At 29.8% G+C, this 20629-nt stretch overlaps 2 protein-coding genes across 6 annotated transcripts in view; both read left to right on the forward strand.

Annotated features, from left to right (window-relative positions):
- The window catches only part of LOC105838141 (LON peptidase N-terminal domain and RING finger protein 1), a 40824-nt gene extending 26243 nt beyond the window's left edge, over positions 1-14581 (forward strand). Inside the window, exons 1-10 of one of the 5 annotated variants that reach the window (XM_036282646.1) lie at positions 1472-1786; positions 2371-2616; positions 5816-5934; positions 6561-6683; positions 9014-9208; positions 9614-9713; positions 9796-9992; positions 11357-11658; positions 12248-12455; positions 12861-14581. In XM_036282646.1, coding sequence (XP_036138539.1) covers positions 2373-2616; positions 5816-5934; positions 6561-6683; positions 9014-9208; positions 9614-9713; positions 9796-9992; positions 11357-11658; positions 12248-12455; positions 12861-13223 — 1851 coding nt within the window. In that variant the 5' untranslated portion in view covers positions 1472-1786; positions 2371-2372 and the 3' untranslated portion in view covers positions 13224-14581. Of the gene's footprint in view, positions 1-1471; positions 1787-2041; positions 2617-5815; positions 5935-6560; positions 6684-9013; positions 9209-9613; positions 9714-9795; positions 9993-11356; positions 11659-12247; positions 12456-12860 lie in introns of those variants that run through there. The other 4 variants (XM_012683459.3, XM_028194647.2, XM_036282645.1 and 1 more) reach the window with 4 other exon arrangements.
- Positions 14582-14764: 183 nt separating this feature from the next.
- On the forward strand, positions 14765-20511 carry LOC118644333. The gene is made up of 5 exons (XM_036282647.1): positions 14765-17599; positions 17660-17780; positions 18500-18651; positions 18994-19143; positions 19225-20511. The coding sequence occupies exons 1-5, from the start codon at positions 17426-17428 to the stop codon at positions 20338-20340; spliced, it is 1713 nt and encodes a 570-aa protein (XP_036138540.1). The 5' UTR covers positions 14765-17425; the 3' UTR covers positions 20341-20511.
- Positions 20512-20629: the final 118 nt, after the last annotated feature.

Below are 20629 nucleotides of genomic sequence, written 5' to 3' on the forward strand. Positions count from 1 at the left end.
TATATAACTCTCACGGGGAGTACAGATACGAGATGTCACACACTGTTGATACATTGTGCATCTCGCTGACTAGTGAATCATTAGTGTTTACTGAATGACTCAAATAAAACATTTCAACGTTTGCAGTAAAATTAATAGCTCATATACTATTTAATAAATACATTTTAATAATTTTTCTCATTTTACTTTAATATAAGAAGGTTGTGTGAGTGATATTTAGTATTTTGTTGTTATACAATACATTTACAAATATTTTATTATTTTGATAGCAAAAATCTTTCTTTGGATCTTGGATAAGTAATATATTATCTTCCCGTTCACATTTTATATCTACACAGATATTCTTTTTATGTGGCATAATTATTCTTTGTTATATATAATTATATCTTTGTTCATAAATGATACCATAAATATATAAATGTATGTCCAAATTTTTTTCTTGAAAGTTATAAAAATAATATTATTATATTCCAAATTATCGTATTATTAATGCAGAATACATAAATAAATTCTATCCTATTATGAATATTCTATACTTTGCACTGTATCGGTAGTTTTTTTATACATTTTAAATATTTAATAAATTTTAATTAGTAAATATAATAATTTTATAAGGCAAATGTTACACGTTCTAGATTTTAGAATATTATTATTTCTTTCAAGTCGGTTCTTCATGACTGACAATCATTTTCATATTTGATGCACGCTGCATGGTGATTGGTAAAAATGGTTTGCCATTGTCTTTCAAGAAGTAGTGATTAATTAAAAATCTGTTCCGAGTGAATTTAAATCTGGATTTTTGGCACAAAGAGCACACGCGCGATCACGCCACGATCACGCGAGCTTACCCCACGATCACCAAAATGATTATTATAACGTAATAAAAATTATTCTACCCTTCTATCTTACCACTAAAATAACAACTAATCTTCTCAGTTTCATTCAAGAAGATAGTAATAATTATTATAATTGTAAAAAATATTTATAACATTCTACATAAAATAGAGGATAAAGAAGTTGATACAATCTTCTCATTTCTATAAATAAAGATAATATCTTTGTAATGCAATAATCAAACTAATGAATTAAAATCTTATTGTCTAGTATCTGTAGTATCTATAATTATTTTATTATAGCCTCGCTTAATTGAAGAGAACTCTCTCTCTCCCTCATACACACATACACACACACGCACACACGCACACTTTCAAAGCAAAGCTATAATAGTAATTCCAGACGATCGACAACACTGAAAATTTCGTTATTAGCCGTGGCTATTCTGTGACGTCCCGCTAAATCGAGACAACCTTTCCGTTCCCGTATAAACGGAGACGATAATTGCCCGCGGCAGGCAGCATCAGCGATGCGATGCCAGCAACAACGGCGGCTGCGGCCGCGGTGGCGGTGGCGGTGGCGGTGGCGGCGCGGCGGCGCGATAGAGTAGTAGTATGCGCCGGGTGACCGACCTTTACGTAACGCGCGGCTGTTTGCACCGTTCCGCGCCGCGCCGCGTCGGCATGGGTGACGTCTGCTCCGCTGCAACGACGATGCGTCGACCGTCGCAGCTGCACCGGCGCAGCGCGGCTCGGCACAGTGTAGCGCGGCTCAGTCCGCGCGACGCGTTCGCGGTGCGGCCGTTTAATGCTGTATTCTTTCCCTTCCCGCGCCTTTCGCTTCTCCCTTCGTTGCGGTTGGCCAGCAGCGACCGGCCGGATGCAGTTGCATCGCGCCCCGCATACAACCCAGAGGAAGACCATCGCAATATCTCCACATTCGTAAATTGAGCGTAAATTTTACCACACTAGGCGACGATTGGACGGACTGATTTATGCCAAGAGGGATTGATCAATTTCTAGACGAATTTATTTGTCTTGGAGAACGCAAAATGTGTTAAAAATATCTTGAATCTTAAATTACTTTTCTACAATAAAATAATATTAATTGTATTCTATATATAAAGATATATATGAATATATTAGGTGTAGGGATTTAGGATAATTTTATTCATTTTCATTAGTAATATTTCATTTATATAAATAAGAGAGAATATGAATATTATATGGATTAAAAATTCACATTTAACTTGATGTTGATTTTTTTTATATAAATGTTTAACAAATTTTGCATTAACACACTTTACTTTAAAGGAGACTTAATCTCATTTTAGTAGCCAAATATGCAACTTCGTATTTTTAGAAAGTCTCATGAGCAAAAAGACTCGTGACTTTTCGGTCAAATTTTCGCATATTCAAAGAGAAATTTCTTCATAATAAGACACTCATTAATTTGTCAGCCACAAGCCGTAAAGGCTAAACAATCCGAGCATTCTTAATCCCTTGACACGCTATCTGTCACGATTCCAATTCTCAGGAATGTCGAGAATGCACAAGCCCGACAACATGTGCAGCAACAGTTCTTGCTCCGATTTTCACGTGAGCGCTTCACTATACACTCCATATGACGCTCCGTTAACTCGGTTCTCGAACTCGGCTCTGGCAGTCCCTCTCTTCTTTTCTCTTTTTCCCTCGTTCAATACCGCTCGTCTTCTTTCAAACGAAGGTCAGCAGCCGTCTGTCGCGCCTGGTTGCGCACGCGGCATCGAACCTTTCAATGTGCGTGAGTACATCTTCATGCAATTTAAGAAATCTCATGGATGCAACAAAACTGTATTTGATAATTTGGAATAACGATATGATAGCCTTGGTTTAAAAATTCTAAAGTTTTGTTAATTTCTGCTGTTGTAGTAAAAAATGCTAACAATTCAAAAATTATTATACTTTTAAATAACGCAAACTTATTCGAGTTTTTGTAAATTTAAGATACGGAGGATTGTATTTGCGTGATTAATATATTATAAACTAAAGATAAAAAAGTGATTACGTAATCGTTAACATAACAACTTGTTTAGAATTTTATCAAAAATGATCCATATTTTAATAATAAATTTAAATGAGTAACGCGTGTAATTCTAATGTAACATATAATAGATTTGTTCTTTTTGCACTTTTTTTTAAACTTTTTGCACAGTATTTTTTTCCATTTTTCTCATTGGAGAGAAAAAAATAAAAATGAATAATGAAGAATGCAAGAAATTAAGAATATTCAGAATTTCAAGAGATTCTTAGAAATAAAAATAAAATGCATACTATACAATGTTCACACAAATTGAGTTCCTTTGCATCGCGTTTTTAAATATCAGAAGTTTAAATACAAAAAATACGTTCCGTGCTGAATATATTTTTGGAAGAAGCAACTCAATTCATTTAATAAGTACTTGTCATGCTATTAATTAGGATTTGTAATACTAATTTAAATTTAATTTAACTGAGAGATCGTTAGGCAGTACGCGTTCTAACGATTGGGTCGATTACCTGCGGTGAGCAAGCGATCGATCATCCGAGGCGGACCTTGACATTCGATCGAACAGACAGGAAGAGCACTTTTTACAGTATTCGAAGAATGATCGCGCTAATGAATGAACTTGTTTGATACGTTCCATTCCCGTTGTGCGTATAGTTTAGCATTGACGCAGAAAGTTACATTTTTTGCACTCATTCAATTACACATAAGTACTTGTATAATCAACATAATTGGAAGCATGACTTGATACTTCTCGATTAATTATTTAAGAATTGTTAATGTATTAGTAGTAATGTTTTTGGAAAAAAGATAAAGTAATTTTGTATAAATTGCAATTTTGACATTTATCAGTTTATACGATCGCAAAATTAATTCTTTCAATTAAGGAGGATTATAAAACAAATTCAATATTAAAAAAAATACTTTATTTTAAAATATGTAATATTATTTTAATGTCTAAAAATATTCTAATTAGATAAGTCTAATTTGAAAATTTTTAATTTTTTAAAAGAAAAACCGCATTTAACGCTAGTTTAAAGTTAAGTTTAACTAAAAACATAATAATACTAATTTAATTTATACTAATTTAATAATAATACTAATTATTATTACATGCGTTGCAAATGTAATACTAATAAATTTACTTAAACAAATTACATATGTATCAACAATAACGGAATTTTTCAGAAAGAATAAGAAGCTTATACAACAATGTTCGCACAGCGATTATGTTTCTTTATGTCCTATCTTTAAATTTAATTCATTGCTTAAATATTCAAAGACAAGTTACATAAGTCAGCTTATAGGGATTACTGTTTGTATTTATTCAGTATATCAATTATTAGAGATTTATTTTGAAGCAATGTTGCAAATCCAACGTGATTCTAAGTATATCATAACTAATAAGTATTTAATGCGTGTCCTGCTTCTTATTTATCGTAGATAGATGTTCACGCATAGATAAAGTAAGGCGATTATGCAAGAATCGCTGTCACATTACAAGTCATACAGTAATCGCTCCCGTAACATTACTATTTATTAGAATAGAGCTTTATAAAATATCTATAACAGAATATTTATATTATATTTTTTTAAGATAAATGTTTACAAAATATTTTTTAAATACATGATACAAAATGTGACATTATTTGTTTACTGTTAATATTAAAATGTAATTAAAAAAATTGATTGGCTCTTTATAATAATGTTTTTACAAAAAATTTCGTAAAATTCTTTATTATCATTATCACCATCATCTCTCTCTCTCTCTCTCTCTCTCTGTTTCTCTCTTTCATTATTTTAATTTTTATTGGTGTGAAAATTATACATATTTTTTTATATTAGATTTATTATTTTTACGTATAAATCTAAAACAATCTAATTATTATTTTGTACAGTTTCTTTATAAATTGATATTTTGTACTCTTAACATTTATCGTAGAAAACAAAGAACTTTGATTCTTACAATTTTACAATTCTTTGTTGTACTTTTCTTTGCGTAAAAGTTTTAGCTGTTATTTAAAATTTAACTTTGTACAGATGTAAATACATTTGGAAAAAATAAATAATTTAAATTTTTATATCAATTTTAAGTAAAACTTTTAAAATGGTACTAGAAGTAATAGTGTATCTAAACCCAAAGCGCATTTTTTCATAATTTTTATTTTGCCACGAAGTATAAAACAAGTATAAAACTCGATTCCACTTTTAGCATTTGCAATATTGACGTGAGCGTCGGAAATTTTCTTCGACCGAGAGATTCTAGCCGCGAAGGCAATGACATTGCTCACAATGCCAGAACGCGCCGCCACGCCGCCATCGCCGCCTGCATCGGCCGATGGCATCGTCTACTGTCATTTCTATGAAATGTGTGCTTCACTGCAAATAAACGGCACTCTTTCACGAGACGAATTTCCACAAAACAAACAAGTCTAGACTGCTAATATAAACGTATAAAAAAATTCTTAGACTGTTTAAAATTTATATATGACAATGTCTCCATAAGCGCATTCTTATGCAAAATATTCGAGGTATGCGTCAGTGACGCAATGCTCTTTCGAATGCTCGTTTGATTTAAATGTCATATAAGTGTGTAATTTTATTATTGCAACACATCATAAATATGTAACTATATAAATAAAAGTTGTCAGAACAGCCTACTGCGTTATCAAATATAAGTATGCAATTATTTGTTTATTTGCAAATTATCTGTTTTGCATCTCCATTGTTCCATATGGAATGCGTGAATCATAACACTAGTCACCAATCATGAGAAGATATTCGTCAACGTTGATAACATATTCCCTCTGCGTTTAAAACTTCTTTATTGGGATAGAATAAATTTAATTTAGTTCGATTATTTCTTGTTTCCCACAGAATAAATCTTAAGGTATTTCATAACAGAACTCGTTTGCTATTTCAAAGACATTTATGAGTTTGTTTTCTCATGTTTCAGCACCGAATAGCCCGCTCCACCTTAGCAACAGGGCTCACGTCTTGCTCCTGTTGAATAGGCCTTTAGCCGCTCTCACGGACGCTGATCATGCAGTTAGATTGCGACCTGACTGGGGCAAGGTGAGGAAATACAAAACTAAAACCTACATATAATCGGTGCACAGTGTCAAATAGCAAAACACATCTTTCAGTAAAATAAAATACATATATTTTGATTTAATAACCTTATAAATGCTTGTTAGCATCAAAAATATTAAATTGCTAGTCAATTTAATTTATAATATTACGTATTTCAGCTAGGGATTGTGTTTCAAGATTGACGAATTTATTGGCACGCAGTTTGCATGTATTGGAGATTGTAATTTCCAACAATAAATTATACTCGCAAACATCCAGTATTGATTTATATTAGCAGTAATATATTTCTGATTTTCTTTATCTTTAATTTAGTAAAATGTTCTATATAACGCGCACTGAACTAATTAAGATTTATATGACAAATATGTTCAAATAATATGTCTCTGAAACGATTCTCATTGAAATAAAATCTAATAATTTAAAAAATATAATTTCTATAATTGAAAAGTTAACGGATATGTATATGTTGCAGTAGATGCACTATTTTACAAATCTTATTACTGATATACAAAAATAAATATTAAATTATTATAGCATGTGAATCTTTTATAAGAAATAAAAAACTTAAGTTTTCATAATATATATATTTTTTTATTTTCTATTTTCAGGGGCATTATAGAAGAGGGATCGCTTTGTCGGCGCTTGGAAGACACGAAGAAGCGCTCTATGCTCTCTGCATTAGTGTGGCCATTGACAAAAACCCTCAAACTGTACGCCATGAATTGACTAAAGTACGTTCTCTTTTATTGCTTTTTACGACAAAAATAATTTTTTAAGTTAATAAATTATTTATTTTAATTCCTAAAAATTTTCAAAATATAAATACCATCGTTGTATAAGTTTGAATAACTCTAAGACTGAAATATTATACTCAAAATTAATTAATTATACGAATAATTTATTATTTTACAATAAATAGATTTAAATTGTAACTAAAAATTTTCCGGTGACCAAAAATCGTCGAGTCAAACTTGATTCACTTTGAGCAGATTCAAATCGAGTTAGACAAATTCTTTAGATCTTATCTAATATTTCTAGAAATCATATAACAAGTCCTTGAACGAAAGGACTTAAGATGAATCGTAGCTTGATCCACGTAAGAGATCCACGTTCCTCGCGGAGCAATCGCTATCGCGCGACTGGCGGAATGCGCCGCGGGGAACCGAATGCATCCCGTGTCTATCCGGAGAGCATCACCGACACAAAAGAAATGCGCGCCGCGTCGTTTCCGGCACGACTCGCGACTGCTGCCGGCCGCGCAGCCTTAATGACTCGGTACGATGGTCGTCAGGTGAGTGACCCGCACGCCAGAGGCAACGATAACCACATTCGCGCGAGCGAGCGGACCGATGCTACTCTTGCGAGCAAATGCGCCGTTTCCACGTGTTGTTTCACGCGGCTCACGTCGATATATCGATCTTCCTGCTGTGTGACGCATGGCTCCGCGCCACTGCGTTTCTCCACCCTCTTGTACATAATGCAAAATGCTTCTTTTCTACGTCGAACTTTTTAAATGACGCGCACTTCTCACTCACATCTTTGGAATACTCTGATTTGTTTATCGGTCCGCTAGCCTTTTATCTCGAGACGCATATAACGAGCATTTCATTGGACCTTCAGTTCTGTTGTACGAAACACACAGAGATTTCCTTACGTAAAGATTTATGATGTCCTCAGTAACTCTGAAAATTTTTGAATATCTTTAAAAAAACGGATATACCACTGAAATACTATTTTATTATAAAGCTTATATCTGAGCTGTATCAAATGCCGTATTCTGTATTGATATTTAATATTGAAACTGCTCGAACAACTTTAAGTTTCACAATGTTGCGTCACATACGAATATCTGCACAGCCCGAAACGCAGTTATGTACATCAGTAACAATCGATGAATATTAAATAATTCAATGCGACAAGTCGCGTCAAATTTTAATGCTAAATAATTTAAAAAGCGAAACGTGTTGAATTTCGAGCGTATAGCGATTACATAAGCGAGCGCCCGATGGCAGAATCATTGATGCAAGCTGCATCGCCGCTTATGTAAGATCAGGGAATCATTCTTTCCCGTGCCGCGCGCTGAATCCGTCGGTTGGGTCCGCATTATAGAAGGCACACTTTTACTTTCATCGTTCGAAAACGTCTCGGATTACTCAACCACGTTATTTCATGCGTTAATCGCACCGATTTTGCGACCAGTTGAATACCTGTCGGTCTTGCAATTAGAAAAATCTCATAGAACACGCCAAGGAATAAAACATGCTATTGAAAAAACAATGAAGAATAAATGAATTTTATTCATTCATTCGCTAGCAAAAGTTTTATCCAAAATCTTCATTTGTGATCTATTTATTTTTAATATTGATTTATGTTAGAAAAATGACTTAAATTTGTCTTCTTATAATAATTATTATCGCATTTTCTAATCCTAAGAAAAAAATTTGTATTTTGCAAAATCTTATACTTTTATAGCAAAGGATATTTTAAAAGCGCTTCTATGGACATTTTTAATCTTTACTATATATTAATATATTTTATACATACGTATTTATTAATATAAAACTTTTAATATAAAACATTTAATTGCTCTCTAAATTACAATCAGTGAATACAATGAACAAAATTAGTGGAAATACACTGACTTTCAGTGATATACTTATGATCATTTACTGATTATCAATCAGTAAAATATATACACTAATCTTTCAGTGACTACACACTAATTCTGAAGTGGAAATTACTGAAAGACAGTGAATTCAGTGATAGGTATGCCACTGCAAATCAGTGAACATCCTGATTACGATTTAAAGAGTGAAATAGTAATTAAATAATTAATATCTTTTTTGTTTATCTCGCCATAAAATGAAATTATATAAAATACATAAATACTTATTTTTCAAATTTAATTGTATTTTATTTTATATAAAATATATTATTATATTATGTATATTATATTATATATCATTATAATATGCTGTAAATTAATATTTCTTTGAAAAGCAAATAATTTCTTTTGGTAAATGTTTTGTATACAAATTTTTTATTGATACGTGTGTTACAGATTTTGTACAAAGTGGTGTCGCCTAAAATACATCGGCAGAGTGTTCTGTCGTCACGCATGCCGTACAGTTTAACAAAGAGCGCGTCACGCACAAGGAATCGTCATCAGCTAATGAACCCCAAGCGTAGCCGACACGGTGCCCTGAACAGGTCCGATTGCGAAGACAATAGCAGCGGCGAAGAAGAATTTGCACAGGTGCTTTTCTTGAAAATTATGATTTTATGCTTATATTATACTTTTTATGCTTCGTAAAAACAGGATTTAAGTTAAATTATGTGTCATTTAATATAAGCAATCACAAAATGTGATAAGTGTCCATTAGATACTTCAGTGACTGTCTTCTTATCATTAACAATATCGTTAGGCATAAAAAGTACGATGTTATTAACAACAGTTATTACCATAAACAATCAAATAAATATTTAATAAAGTCTTGAGTTGAAATGTCTTTTATTATTTATTAATGCCTTATATATTATTAGTTTTCAAATTTTAATTTTTATCTCACTTATAGATTTATCTCTAATCTCTGATTATCAGTTTTTTTTTTTATTATTCAAGGCATTAATAATTACTCGTTCTATCCTTTTTGTTTTATAGACAATAAACAGAAGAATTCGGTCCCCTATCATGCCACAAATCAACACAAAGCTACAAGCTAGTTTGGATCGTATATATCAGAATATAGAAAAATTAAAAAGTAAGTATTACCGTCCGCCGCACTATAAAAGCATTTTTTTTATATTTGCAAGAATAAGGTTAAGACAGCTTTATTTGTGCAGGAATCGAACCGAGACCCGCCGAAATCTTCTTGCCAACTCTTTCCGGTACTGCTGGAGAATTGGATTGCATCTTATGTTGCCGTCTGCTTTGGAAACCTGTCACGACACCCTGTGGTCATACTTATTGCTGGATGTGCCTGGATCGCTGCCTGGATTATTCCTCGGCTTGTCCCTTGTGTGTTACATCCTTAGCTGATGTAAGAAAACTTTCTACATAAATGTCAATTCAATTTGTAAAAAGCTTCAAATAGGATTATTAATCTCACATAACAATTCTGATTTAATTATTAATATAATAATTAGATTTTTGTATAGTTATAGTTTTAACTTATGAATAATTTAGATTCTTCTATGTAAAAGATTAATGCTTGCAGATTGAAAAACAATTAAATTTCTCAAAATAAAAAGAAATATTTTTCTTAAATTATTTAAACTTTTGATTATTTAGTTTCAAAGAATGGTTTCTCATAGAATAGTGTTACTCTTCTTCATCCAAAACAATTAGCTTTTATGTCTCTGCCATTACAGTCTTAATTTATATTTATGTAACTGATGTATTTTACATTTTTCTCTAAAGATTTCATAGTTAAAAATTTGCTCGTTATTCGCAAGCTCTTGCGCTCAAAGAGTTTAGCTGGGAAATACGTGGACGTGAAATTCTGCAACACCTGTTTATAAATGAGACATAATGCTTTCTAGCAGTTAACGACAATGCCGCAGATTGAAATGATTATTGTTTGCGGTCGTCGAGACGGTTCGTCACGAGCTTCCGCGTTCGTCATTACCGATCGTCTGTATTATATTTAATGACGATAAAGACGACAACGTCAACGATGATCTTGCGGCGCGCTACTTTTTGTTTTTTGTTCTATCTCCACAATATATCGATAATTGTATTTGATTATCTAGAATTATTCTTTCTACTCTCTTTGCTATTGGATGTAACTAACAATATTATGTAAGTCGTATCGCTCTTTCGGATTTTGTAATTTTATTTATATATAATACAGATATAGCCAAATAAAAATACAATATATGGAAATAATTAACTAAATAAATAAACGTTATTTATAAGAGGGAACGCGTTACACACTAATATTCGTTTGCTTTTATAGATTTTTATTCATATATTTAATTATTTGCATTTCTTCAGAATTTTAAATTATTTTATTTTATGTATAAATATATGCAATTCTGAAAAATGATTTTTAACAGAAACTGTAAAAATTCGCTGAAAGAAATAACACAATATCTTTATTACATAAAATAACAATTATTACGAGCAATAATAATTATTTTTTACTCTTTGAACTTTAATCTTAAATAGTATTACGCATTCACACGCTACTCATAAACGTACAAATTCCAATCAAGAATACTTGTCGTTTTATAAGATTTACTTGCATTACTTGTTTAAAATCGACATCAATGAATATCATATAAATCTACACAAATACACACGATATCAATGATATATATATATATATATATATATATATATATATATATATACGTATATACATGATTATTTTATTAACCAAATGTCTTCTTCTGTTTTCAGTATCTAGCTAGTAACCAAAAAGCTGTGACGGATTTCGTAGAGAGAGCGCTTAAGACAGTAGCACCCGCGGAATATACCTCCAGAGCTATGAGCCATCAGCTCGAACTGGTTCAAGGACTAGGTCTTTTGGGTAACGAACAGATCGCCGTCTTCATCTGCACGACAGCTTTTCCTTGCGTAGCCTGTCCCCTGTTTGTCTACGAACCTAGATACAGGCTGATGGTTAGAAGATGCGTGGATAGTGGAGTGCGTCAATTCGGAATCGCTGCGTGTCTTAACAAGGAAGCAACAGGCACAAAAAGGTAACTTTATTTTACGATAATTTTAAATTAAATTGCACATAATTAATTTAAATTATGTATTTAGTTTCTTAAATATTTTAACATTGTAATCGTCTTGTTTAAATTTTTTGATCAATTTTAATTTGTTATATTAACAGCGGATTATTATTCAAATACAAAAAAAAAGAAATTACAAATAAGAAATTGCATATAAAATCATAATCATTTAAAAAATAGTGAATAGAAGAACGTAAATAAGTTTTAATTCTACAACTCATGTATGTACGTATAAAGTGAAGTTGGGGACAGATTGGAGACAGTGAAAATAATTAATAAAAGTATTTACAACTTACAATATTCGCGATCTGTATGTAGAAGTTGAATGGTTAAAATATTATATTTTTCTTATGATTAAGTACATTTCTCGTATTACACTGATACTCCCAACGCCCTGTTTTATTTATTTTATTTATGTTTATATGATGCATAAGATTTACATAAAACTCTTATATTATATATACATTTATTATTATCACTATATAGTATTTAAAGATATAAATTGTCAAAATATATATATTGTCAAAAATTATTAACATATTTATTTCTTTAGATATGCGGAATTTGGAACTATCCTAGACATTCGAGATCGAGTATTGCTCAAAGATGGTTGCAGTATTCTCAGCACGATCGGTGGTAGAAGATTTAGAGTTCTTTCTGGTGGAGAAAAAGATGGTTACGATACAGCACAGGTAGAATTTCTCAGGGACACCATCGTACAAAAAGATCAATTATTGAATCTTCTGGAACTTCATGATAAGGTACATGAAGTCAAATGTAATAAATAAATTTTGATTAATTATTTATTATACATTTCTGCAAAAATTTTATATGATTTATTGTACATTTATAATTTATATTATAAATACAAAAATATTACGATTTTAAATCTTCCATTTCTAATTTATTTATAATAAATAAGTAAAGTATAACATTATTGCAATCGTATTACGTTAATCTGTGGGAAAGTTTAGTTTTTTTATTTACATTTTTTTTATTTATATTTCTTTTAAAGAATTTTTCCATTCATGATATTAATTAAGTATAAAAAAAAGAAAGTAAAAAATGTTACTTATTATTGTTAAAAGAAAAAATATTTGTCATAATGATTGAAATACAATTAATTTTTTGACAGTTTAGCATTACTTATCTCCCTGACATTACAGGTACGAGCAAAAGGTCGAAGATGGTGGGACACAGTGCCGATTTCTCAAAAGACCGAAATCCAACGGGTGTTTGGTCGTATGCCAGATACAGAGGAAGACTGGTCACGTCTACCAGATGGTCCATCGTGGGCATGGTGGTTGCTTGCGATTTTGCCGCTAGGACCGCAGTTGCAGGTCGGTATCTTGGGTACTACTAGTTTGGAAAAACGACTACGAGCCATAGAGAAAACTCTCGATCACATGGAACAAAGACAATTGACAATCGCGGCTGCTCCTTCTGAGGAAACAACAACATCATCGAGCATCTGCAGAGATGGAAGAGCAATTACGGAGACAACTATGTCAGTCATTGAACAATCATAGAAAGCAGCAAAGCGTTGCGATACCTTAGATACAACTTACGTCATTCTGTGGCCTGGAATTAGAATCGCGCACCTCTATCTTGCATTCTGCAAAAAATTTCAAATAACAAGAGACAGCGCGCGCATACACACACACACACACACACACACACACACACTTTTAAGTAGTAAAAATTATTTTAAAAATCTGTAAAATTTTCTGAATAATTCCCCAATTTCCCGGATAAAGTTTGATATATTATTCGGTAGAGTCGATTAGGACATAATATTTAATTTTTCCACAGACTGCAAAAGTCTTGAATACATGCATTTATTAAGCCATATTTATGATCTTATCTTATTCTGATGGACGACACAATGTTTCTCTACAGCCATGTCACAGGAGGGCATTTTTGTCATTTACCTTCTAATTGTAAGTTAATTACTAATTTAGTCGGTTGATCTTTTATCCGTTGCTCCCGCTGCGCGGTTCTTTGATTGACCCTTCGGCTCTACTTGACGTACAAAACATCTATAGAACACTTAGAATCTGTAAAATTCTTAAAACGCCTTTGTAAGAAAATTGGGTCAATCGATCAGTAAACGCACTTATTCTTCTATTTCATCTGATGGAAAGTTTCAAACGACTTCTTCTGTCTTTTCTTAGATCTAACAAGGAAATTTTGGAAGTGTCTTTTACCGATTTTGATAATCTTTGGATATTTCTTTTATTTTTGAGCTGTTTTATAACATATCCAAAATTTATTAAAAATCGACGAGGCACATTTCCATACGTTTCCAAATAAGTTAAGTTTCAATTCGAGCACCTTGCACTTCGTGCTCGTTAAATCTTCTGCTGGGCGCCTTATCGATGAGACGAATAAAAAATAAATCTACCTAAATCGTGAAGTGATAATGATTATTATTAATTTAACTTATTGTTAGAGTTAAGATATATACAATATTTATTTTTACGCAATATGTCATTTTTTAATAATATATAATGAATTATGTTATTACAAAATTATCATTATTACTTGATAATTCTTGATAAACGTAACAAAATTAATTGTGACACAAGAAAACAACGTTAATAATATGCGAAGATTTTGTGATCATGTTGGTGATTAATGACATATCTGAAACACTGCATTTTCTCGGTAAGGCGTACCAATCTTCTTCGCGCTATCGCAATATGCAAATCTGTTCTTCCAAAACGTTATATGGATATTTATTATGTATATCTATATATACATATATATATATATGTATACACACATATTTATGTATACACATTTAAACGCGTAAACGTGACAATCAGGAAGTAAGTCGCCTTGTTTAAACATTTCAATATGTCGTGACGCACAAATTTGAGTGCAATTATATACAGTAAATGAAATATAAAATTTAACGAGACTCTCATCCAATGTACACATTCAATAATTGATATATTATTAGTCATTTTAATTTATTTTTATTTTTATTAAAAATTTTAAACTATAAAAATATTTAAGATTTTTTTTGTTTTTTTAATTTCTGTACATATACATATACACACAATTAAAATATTTTATTTTACTAATTACATACAAACTTTTCTGTTTTTATTATAATAAAATCTCGTTAAATTTATATTAAAAAATATATATTGTTTCGATAATATTTAATATATCATACGCATATTAAGAAACTTACTCCTGTTGCACGTAGATGCATTAAAACTTCTCGTGCACGAAAATTCAATGAGCGAGTGCATCAAGTGGAAATTTATATTAAGTCAATGCAAAAATGCTTATGGTTGTTAATTAACTTTTCTCAGTTTTTTTATATATTAAATATTATAATAAAAGAAGTAAAAATAAAATACATACAAATATTAATAATTTTTTCATCAAATAATTAGTTATAAAATATCAAGATATTAATTATTGTTAATAGATGCTGTTAAACAATTTTTTATCTACGACATAACGCACATGTCAAATTTAACGATATTATAAATTCACTTGTACACTCGTTCCACGAACGTTCCACGAGTCTGCCGGTACAATCACGCGCGAAAGCGCGATTGTAGAGAGAAGTTTAATATCTGCTAAACAAATTTATTCGAAAAAGCGCAAATATCCTTGAACTCGAACGGGATCCTTTTCAGCTCTTCAACGCGTTATGCGAATCACGGGAATTTTCTGGATCGTACAAATGATTGCCGTACTGATTTTACACAACAACGGCTGATTCGCCGTGTCCCGCAGCCCGAAATCCCGAAATCTTTTTATACCGCTAGATTTATTCCGTCGCTCGTAAGATTTTTCGATTATGCTAGCACGTAATAATTTATTCATGCGGCTTTTCGTACCGTCGAGACACAGTGATCGCCTGGAGAAGTTAAAATGTCATATCAAGTATTCGCGTAATTAAGTATTTGTGAGAAACCTAGATAGTACGATTGTTGTTATTTATTATCGTAAGTAATTTTATGAATTATAAAAATTGAAATTAATTCTTTTTTTAGTTTTTATTGCACTTATTATAAGGCTAATCGAAGAAAGAATGTTCCAAAGAAAATGATATATTTTAATTTTTAAACATTTAATTTGCTCGTCATTTTAAACAATAAAATCAAATATTAATGAGTAATTTCTTTAAAATATTTATTTCTTGTGTATTATGAAATATATTTGCACAAATATTGGAGATTTATTTTAAATAATCTTATACAATATATAATTAAATTTGTTTACAACAGGTTTCTCTATTAACTGCTTTGAAACAAATCGAGAAAAAATTACTAGAAAAAGATTTAATTCGTATACGTGTGTGTTAGCTAAACATTGTTTCTTTTAGCTTTGCTTATTTTGGAGAATACTGCATTATTTAAGCAACAAGAAAGATATTCTGATATATTTTTCTAACAAAATTTTTAAATACTAAAATTTTTTTAATTTTTTTTTAATCTATCAATTATAACGAGATTGTATTATTAGGAGATTTTTACATAATTTTAATAATTAAAGATTATTTTAACATTAAATGTGGCTGTCCAAAAATCTATAATTTTCAAATTAGCCTATAAATCTCATATACAGTTCTCAAATAACCATATTTAATATTAAACCATATTAAATATAATGTTAATTATGGAATGTTATCGAATTCTTCCTTGTTGAGCAAGTATTTGACAATTAATTATTATATAGAATTTTTTACACGATAATAATAATGACAATTGTTATAAATTGACATACTTTAAGTATGTCTACTTTTGTAAAAGTATGAAAAATATGATAGAAATTTTTGTATTGTGTTATTGACATAACGCGGTACTTTGTCTCTGCGGCAACTCAATATGAGAAGCATCCTCTATCTATAGATTTATATCCTGTTCTCTAGATTTTTATGGAATTGTGAATCATGCATTGTGATATTACTATATAGCCTATCTTGTATATTGTTATTGCTACGTTACAATTACTATACGTAACACGACTTTCCATTTTTACTTCAACATTTCTATATTTATCTTCATCTCTTCATATGAAAAATATTGTAATAAAATATCACGAAGTCTAATTTGTCTACAAATTTTTTTCCACCAGAAGCAAGAAATATCGAACTATAATAGCTTTCTCTATATTACAAACTTCTTATTAAACAGTTTGCGTTCCTAAAAATAAGATTAAAATATTTTCAAACATATTTATTATATTGTTTTAAGATAATAAAAAACCTAACTTTAATTTTAAATTAAATAAATTTTATTTGTAGTATTTTTTTACTTGCGTTTTTATAGCATTTCTATAGCATTATTTTAAATTAAAAAATCTTTCAAATTAAAAAGATATAACACTTTAGTCATTTTAATTGTTATACAATTATTATAGCAAGAGAATTATCATAACAATTACCTTATAATTATGAGAGTATAAATATAAAGAATGTGTGAAATCATTTAACTATTATATTTAAAAAATATTACTCTGTATGTACACGGACAAAAATTTATAGGAAAAATTATTATGGTAAATAGTAAGCGCAGACCAAAGAAGGAATTATGAAAACTTTTACTATGTTTTTCAACAAATTATATAGTATTTACACTACTTATGATATAATGCTTTAAAATTTTTTTTCATGGTCCGTACACTGAACTATCGTATATAGTAATTTTTTATATGAAATTTTTTCCGTGTATATACATACATATGTTCCGATTTCCGATTCGATATGCAAATGTGCATGTTATTCTGCATTAGAAATCAACAAACTGCGGTGTTCAGATCAAACTTCCTCAATGTAGTTCGGTTGAGTATGAGCAACAGGATTGAATACTTGGTGAAGTATTCAGTTGCACCTCCGCCCAGCAGAGACTATTACGGTTTGAAAGTTTTTCAGGACGAGGTACTGACAAAATTAACGTCGTCATCCATCTTTCTCAGATAACCTTTTCACATTGTTTAGGTAATTCTGTATCTATGGAAAATTTCTCACGGGCCTCATAAAGCACCGATTGTATATCACGCTAAACTTATTGAATTCGATCAAGAAAAATCCTTGCAGGACGAAATACGTCGCGGATTTGGTAAGACCTTTCTTTAAAAAGAATGCTTAATTTTATTTATGACAGATTTTGTTGCAATTTTAATAACTTTCATTTTCTTATATTTTTTAAATTAATGTTTTCTTATATTCTCTATATATTAATTATAAATAATAAATAAAACGTACTTGTAATAATGGTACATACATGCAATGAATAAAATACATTATTTATAATTATTTATTATGTTAATATATATATTTATAGTTTTGTGTGTGTATGTGTGGGTATTGTGTATGTGTGTGTGTAAAAGTAACGATTATTATTACAAAAAATATATTACCTCTTAGCCTTAATTTTAACTACACATACACACAATTAACGATATATATATATATATATATATATATATATATATATATAATAAGTGAGATTAGGACCAATAAAATGTCTAACATAAAGATATAAAAAAGCCAATAACGGTCTACATCAATCTTAGTGCCTATAATATATTTTGTGTGAATTTTATTGTGAACTGGAGATTGTATAAATTCATACAAAAATTATCATTATCAAGATAGTATTATCAAGTTGTAAACAATATTGGCTCTCTCATCTTAATTTATATTTGATAATTATATGCTTTCGTAATATTTCCTTAAAAATAAGATATACGATATAACATTAATTTTTAATTTTTTTTACAATAACAATTTTATTCATATAATAATGTTGCTAAACTGCAATTTCTAATATCACAGGTAAATATTTATTACAATACGTGAACAATATTGCTGAAGGGCATAGAAATACTCTTTTAACTTTACCAAAATCAATAATCGGAAAAATATCAAGATATTTAAAGTTTACAGACATAATTAAATTATCTTCATTATCACATATCGCATATGAGGTAAAAGAATTATTAAAGAAAATAATGATAGTTTTTTACAGTTTTCTGATCTTTTTCAATTTAAATAATAAAAAACATGTGCTTAATAAACAAAATGGTAGTTTTCTGCATTAAAGTTTTTATTTAATAATATAAAAGATAAATCTGTGAAGTTGTAAAAGCTTTTTGCTACTTTCTATTTGTTTTTATTAGAACGGAATACAAAAAATAAATGTTATAAAGAATAAATAAGGTGTAAATCAATATAGGATAAATAAAATATAAAAAAAGTAGAGAAATAAAAATGTATTACAGTTTACAATAATTTCATTATTTGTCTAATAGAGACTGTTTTTTTATCAGATATTCAATACTGATTTAGTTTGGCAGATACTTTATACGAGAGATAAAAAAGCCAATATCAGCCTAGAAGAAAAAGACGGAATTATAGTTTATGGTTGGAAGCAATTGTATAAAGCCAAACAAATGCAGACAATAATTAAAGAGCAAAAGGTGCGAAATAATTGACGAAAATAATTAAATAAATATGTAATTTATGTTTGTTAAAAATATATAATAAATATATTTTTTCAGAAATTTCAAGCTCCAAATTTATCAGTTACAAATAATGCAAAAACTAACAAGCTATTAATAAAACCTATTAATGATCCACCAAAATCTGTCTCTAATAAAACTTCAACTATTAACACGACAAAGAAAAATTTTGAATCTTCGATGACTACAATCCCACTTTCCAAAACGATATCCGACACTCGATTTCGCACATATACAAAGAACGTGAAGCCACTTCTACAAAAGGAGGACACAAAAAATACCAGTTCTTCATTCAACGTGAATGAGACAAACGTCAGAAAGGATACCATTAAATCAAAGATGAAAACTGGAAAACAAGAAATTGGAAGTGTTTCTAAATGTAACAAAATATTTGGCAAACAAATAAATCAAACAACAAAGTCAGAAAAGTTTTCAAATAAAATTAACATTAGCAACACAAATTTGAATAAAATTGACAATATTAATACAAAATTAACATCAACACAAGAAAGTAAATTAAAATCTAAAACGCAAACTGCTTCTAAAACGTCAAATTTCAAAAATACTCTAAAAAATATCAAAGCATCTTCAGTTTTAACACAAAATTTACATAGCAAAACTCAATTAAGGGATAAATCTAAAAAAAAGGAAATTGCGACCAAGTCTCAAATACTTAATACTGATAAAGTATTATCCGAAGACCCTTTTATAGTCGGAGATGACAGAATCGACCTAGCTGATCTAATCGAAGCAAGTTTGACGAATATTCGAAGTCCGCGAAGCATATTTGATTATGATTTTAGTTGCGTACAAAAATCGAACAAACCAAAAGATATTATGGATATTAGAAACGAAATTCAGAATAAGTTGAAAGAATTAAAATCTACTGAAAGCAATGCCATCACAAATAACTTTTCCAACAAAATAATTCAGAATGAAAGAACTCTAGAGAAGGTTTCAAAGGAATTTGAACCGTTTAGTGAAGCATCCAATGAATATCTCGTAAACGATAAAAGTGTTTTATCAAAAGGAAACAATAAATCTTTTTCATTGTCTGAGAAGTATATGAAAGCTCGAGAAGAACTTCTAAAATGTTTAGATTTGAAACAAAACGATCCAGAATTTTCTCAATGGGATCCAGATATAAGTTTTTAAAACGAATCTTTTATAAGTTCGAGAACAATTTATAACAATAATAAGAAATCCTTTATTCCTGCAAGATTATTAGAAACTTTCTTTGAAAAAACATATTTTGTGTTGAATGACTTAGAAAGTAAAAAGAAACAAAATTCTAAAGATGTTCAAAGAAATTAAATAAAATTTACATAAAAATATAAAAAAGATAATTAAAAAAGAAATTAGTAAAGGCATCTCACATAATTTAAAAAATTTTTACATTTTAGAACATTATGTATTAATGTATATACACAAACATTAATTTTAG

The sequence above is a fragment of the Monomorium pharaonis genome, chromosome 2 (genome assembly GCF_013373865.1).
Source record: "Monomorium pharaonis isolate MP-MQ-018 chromosome 2, ASM1337386v2, whole genome shotgun sequence".
NCBI lineage: Eukaryota > Metazoa > Arthropoda > Insecta > Hymenoptera > Formicidae > Monomorium > Monomorium pharaonis.

What these genes read in the sequence shown, in the direction of transcription:
- LOC118644333 (XM_036282647.1), top strand. Translation starts at nt 17,426, where the DNA reads ATGCAAATGTGCATGTTATTCTGCATTAGAAATCAACAAACTGCGGTG. An exon ending in TATCACATATCGCATATGAG is followed by an intron (nt 18,652 to 18,993) that starts GTAAAAGAATTA and finishes TTTTTTTATCAG; the next exon opens with ATATTCAATACTGATTTAGT. An exon ending in CAATAATTAAAGAGCAAAAG is followed by an intron (nt 19,144 to 19,224) that starts GTGCGAAATAAT and finishes ATATTTTTTCAG; the next exon opens with AAATTTCAAGCTCCAAATTT.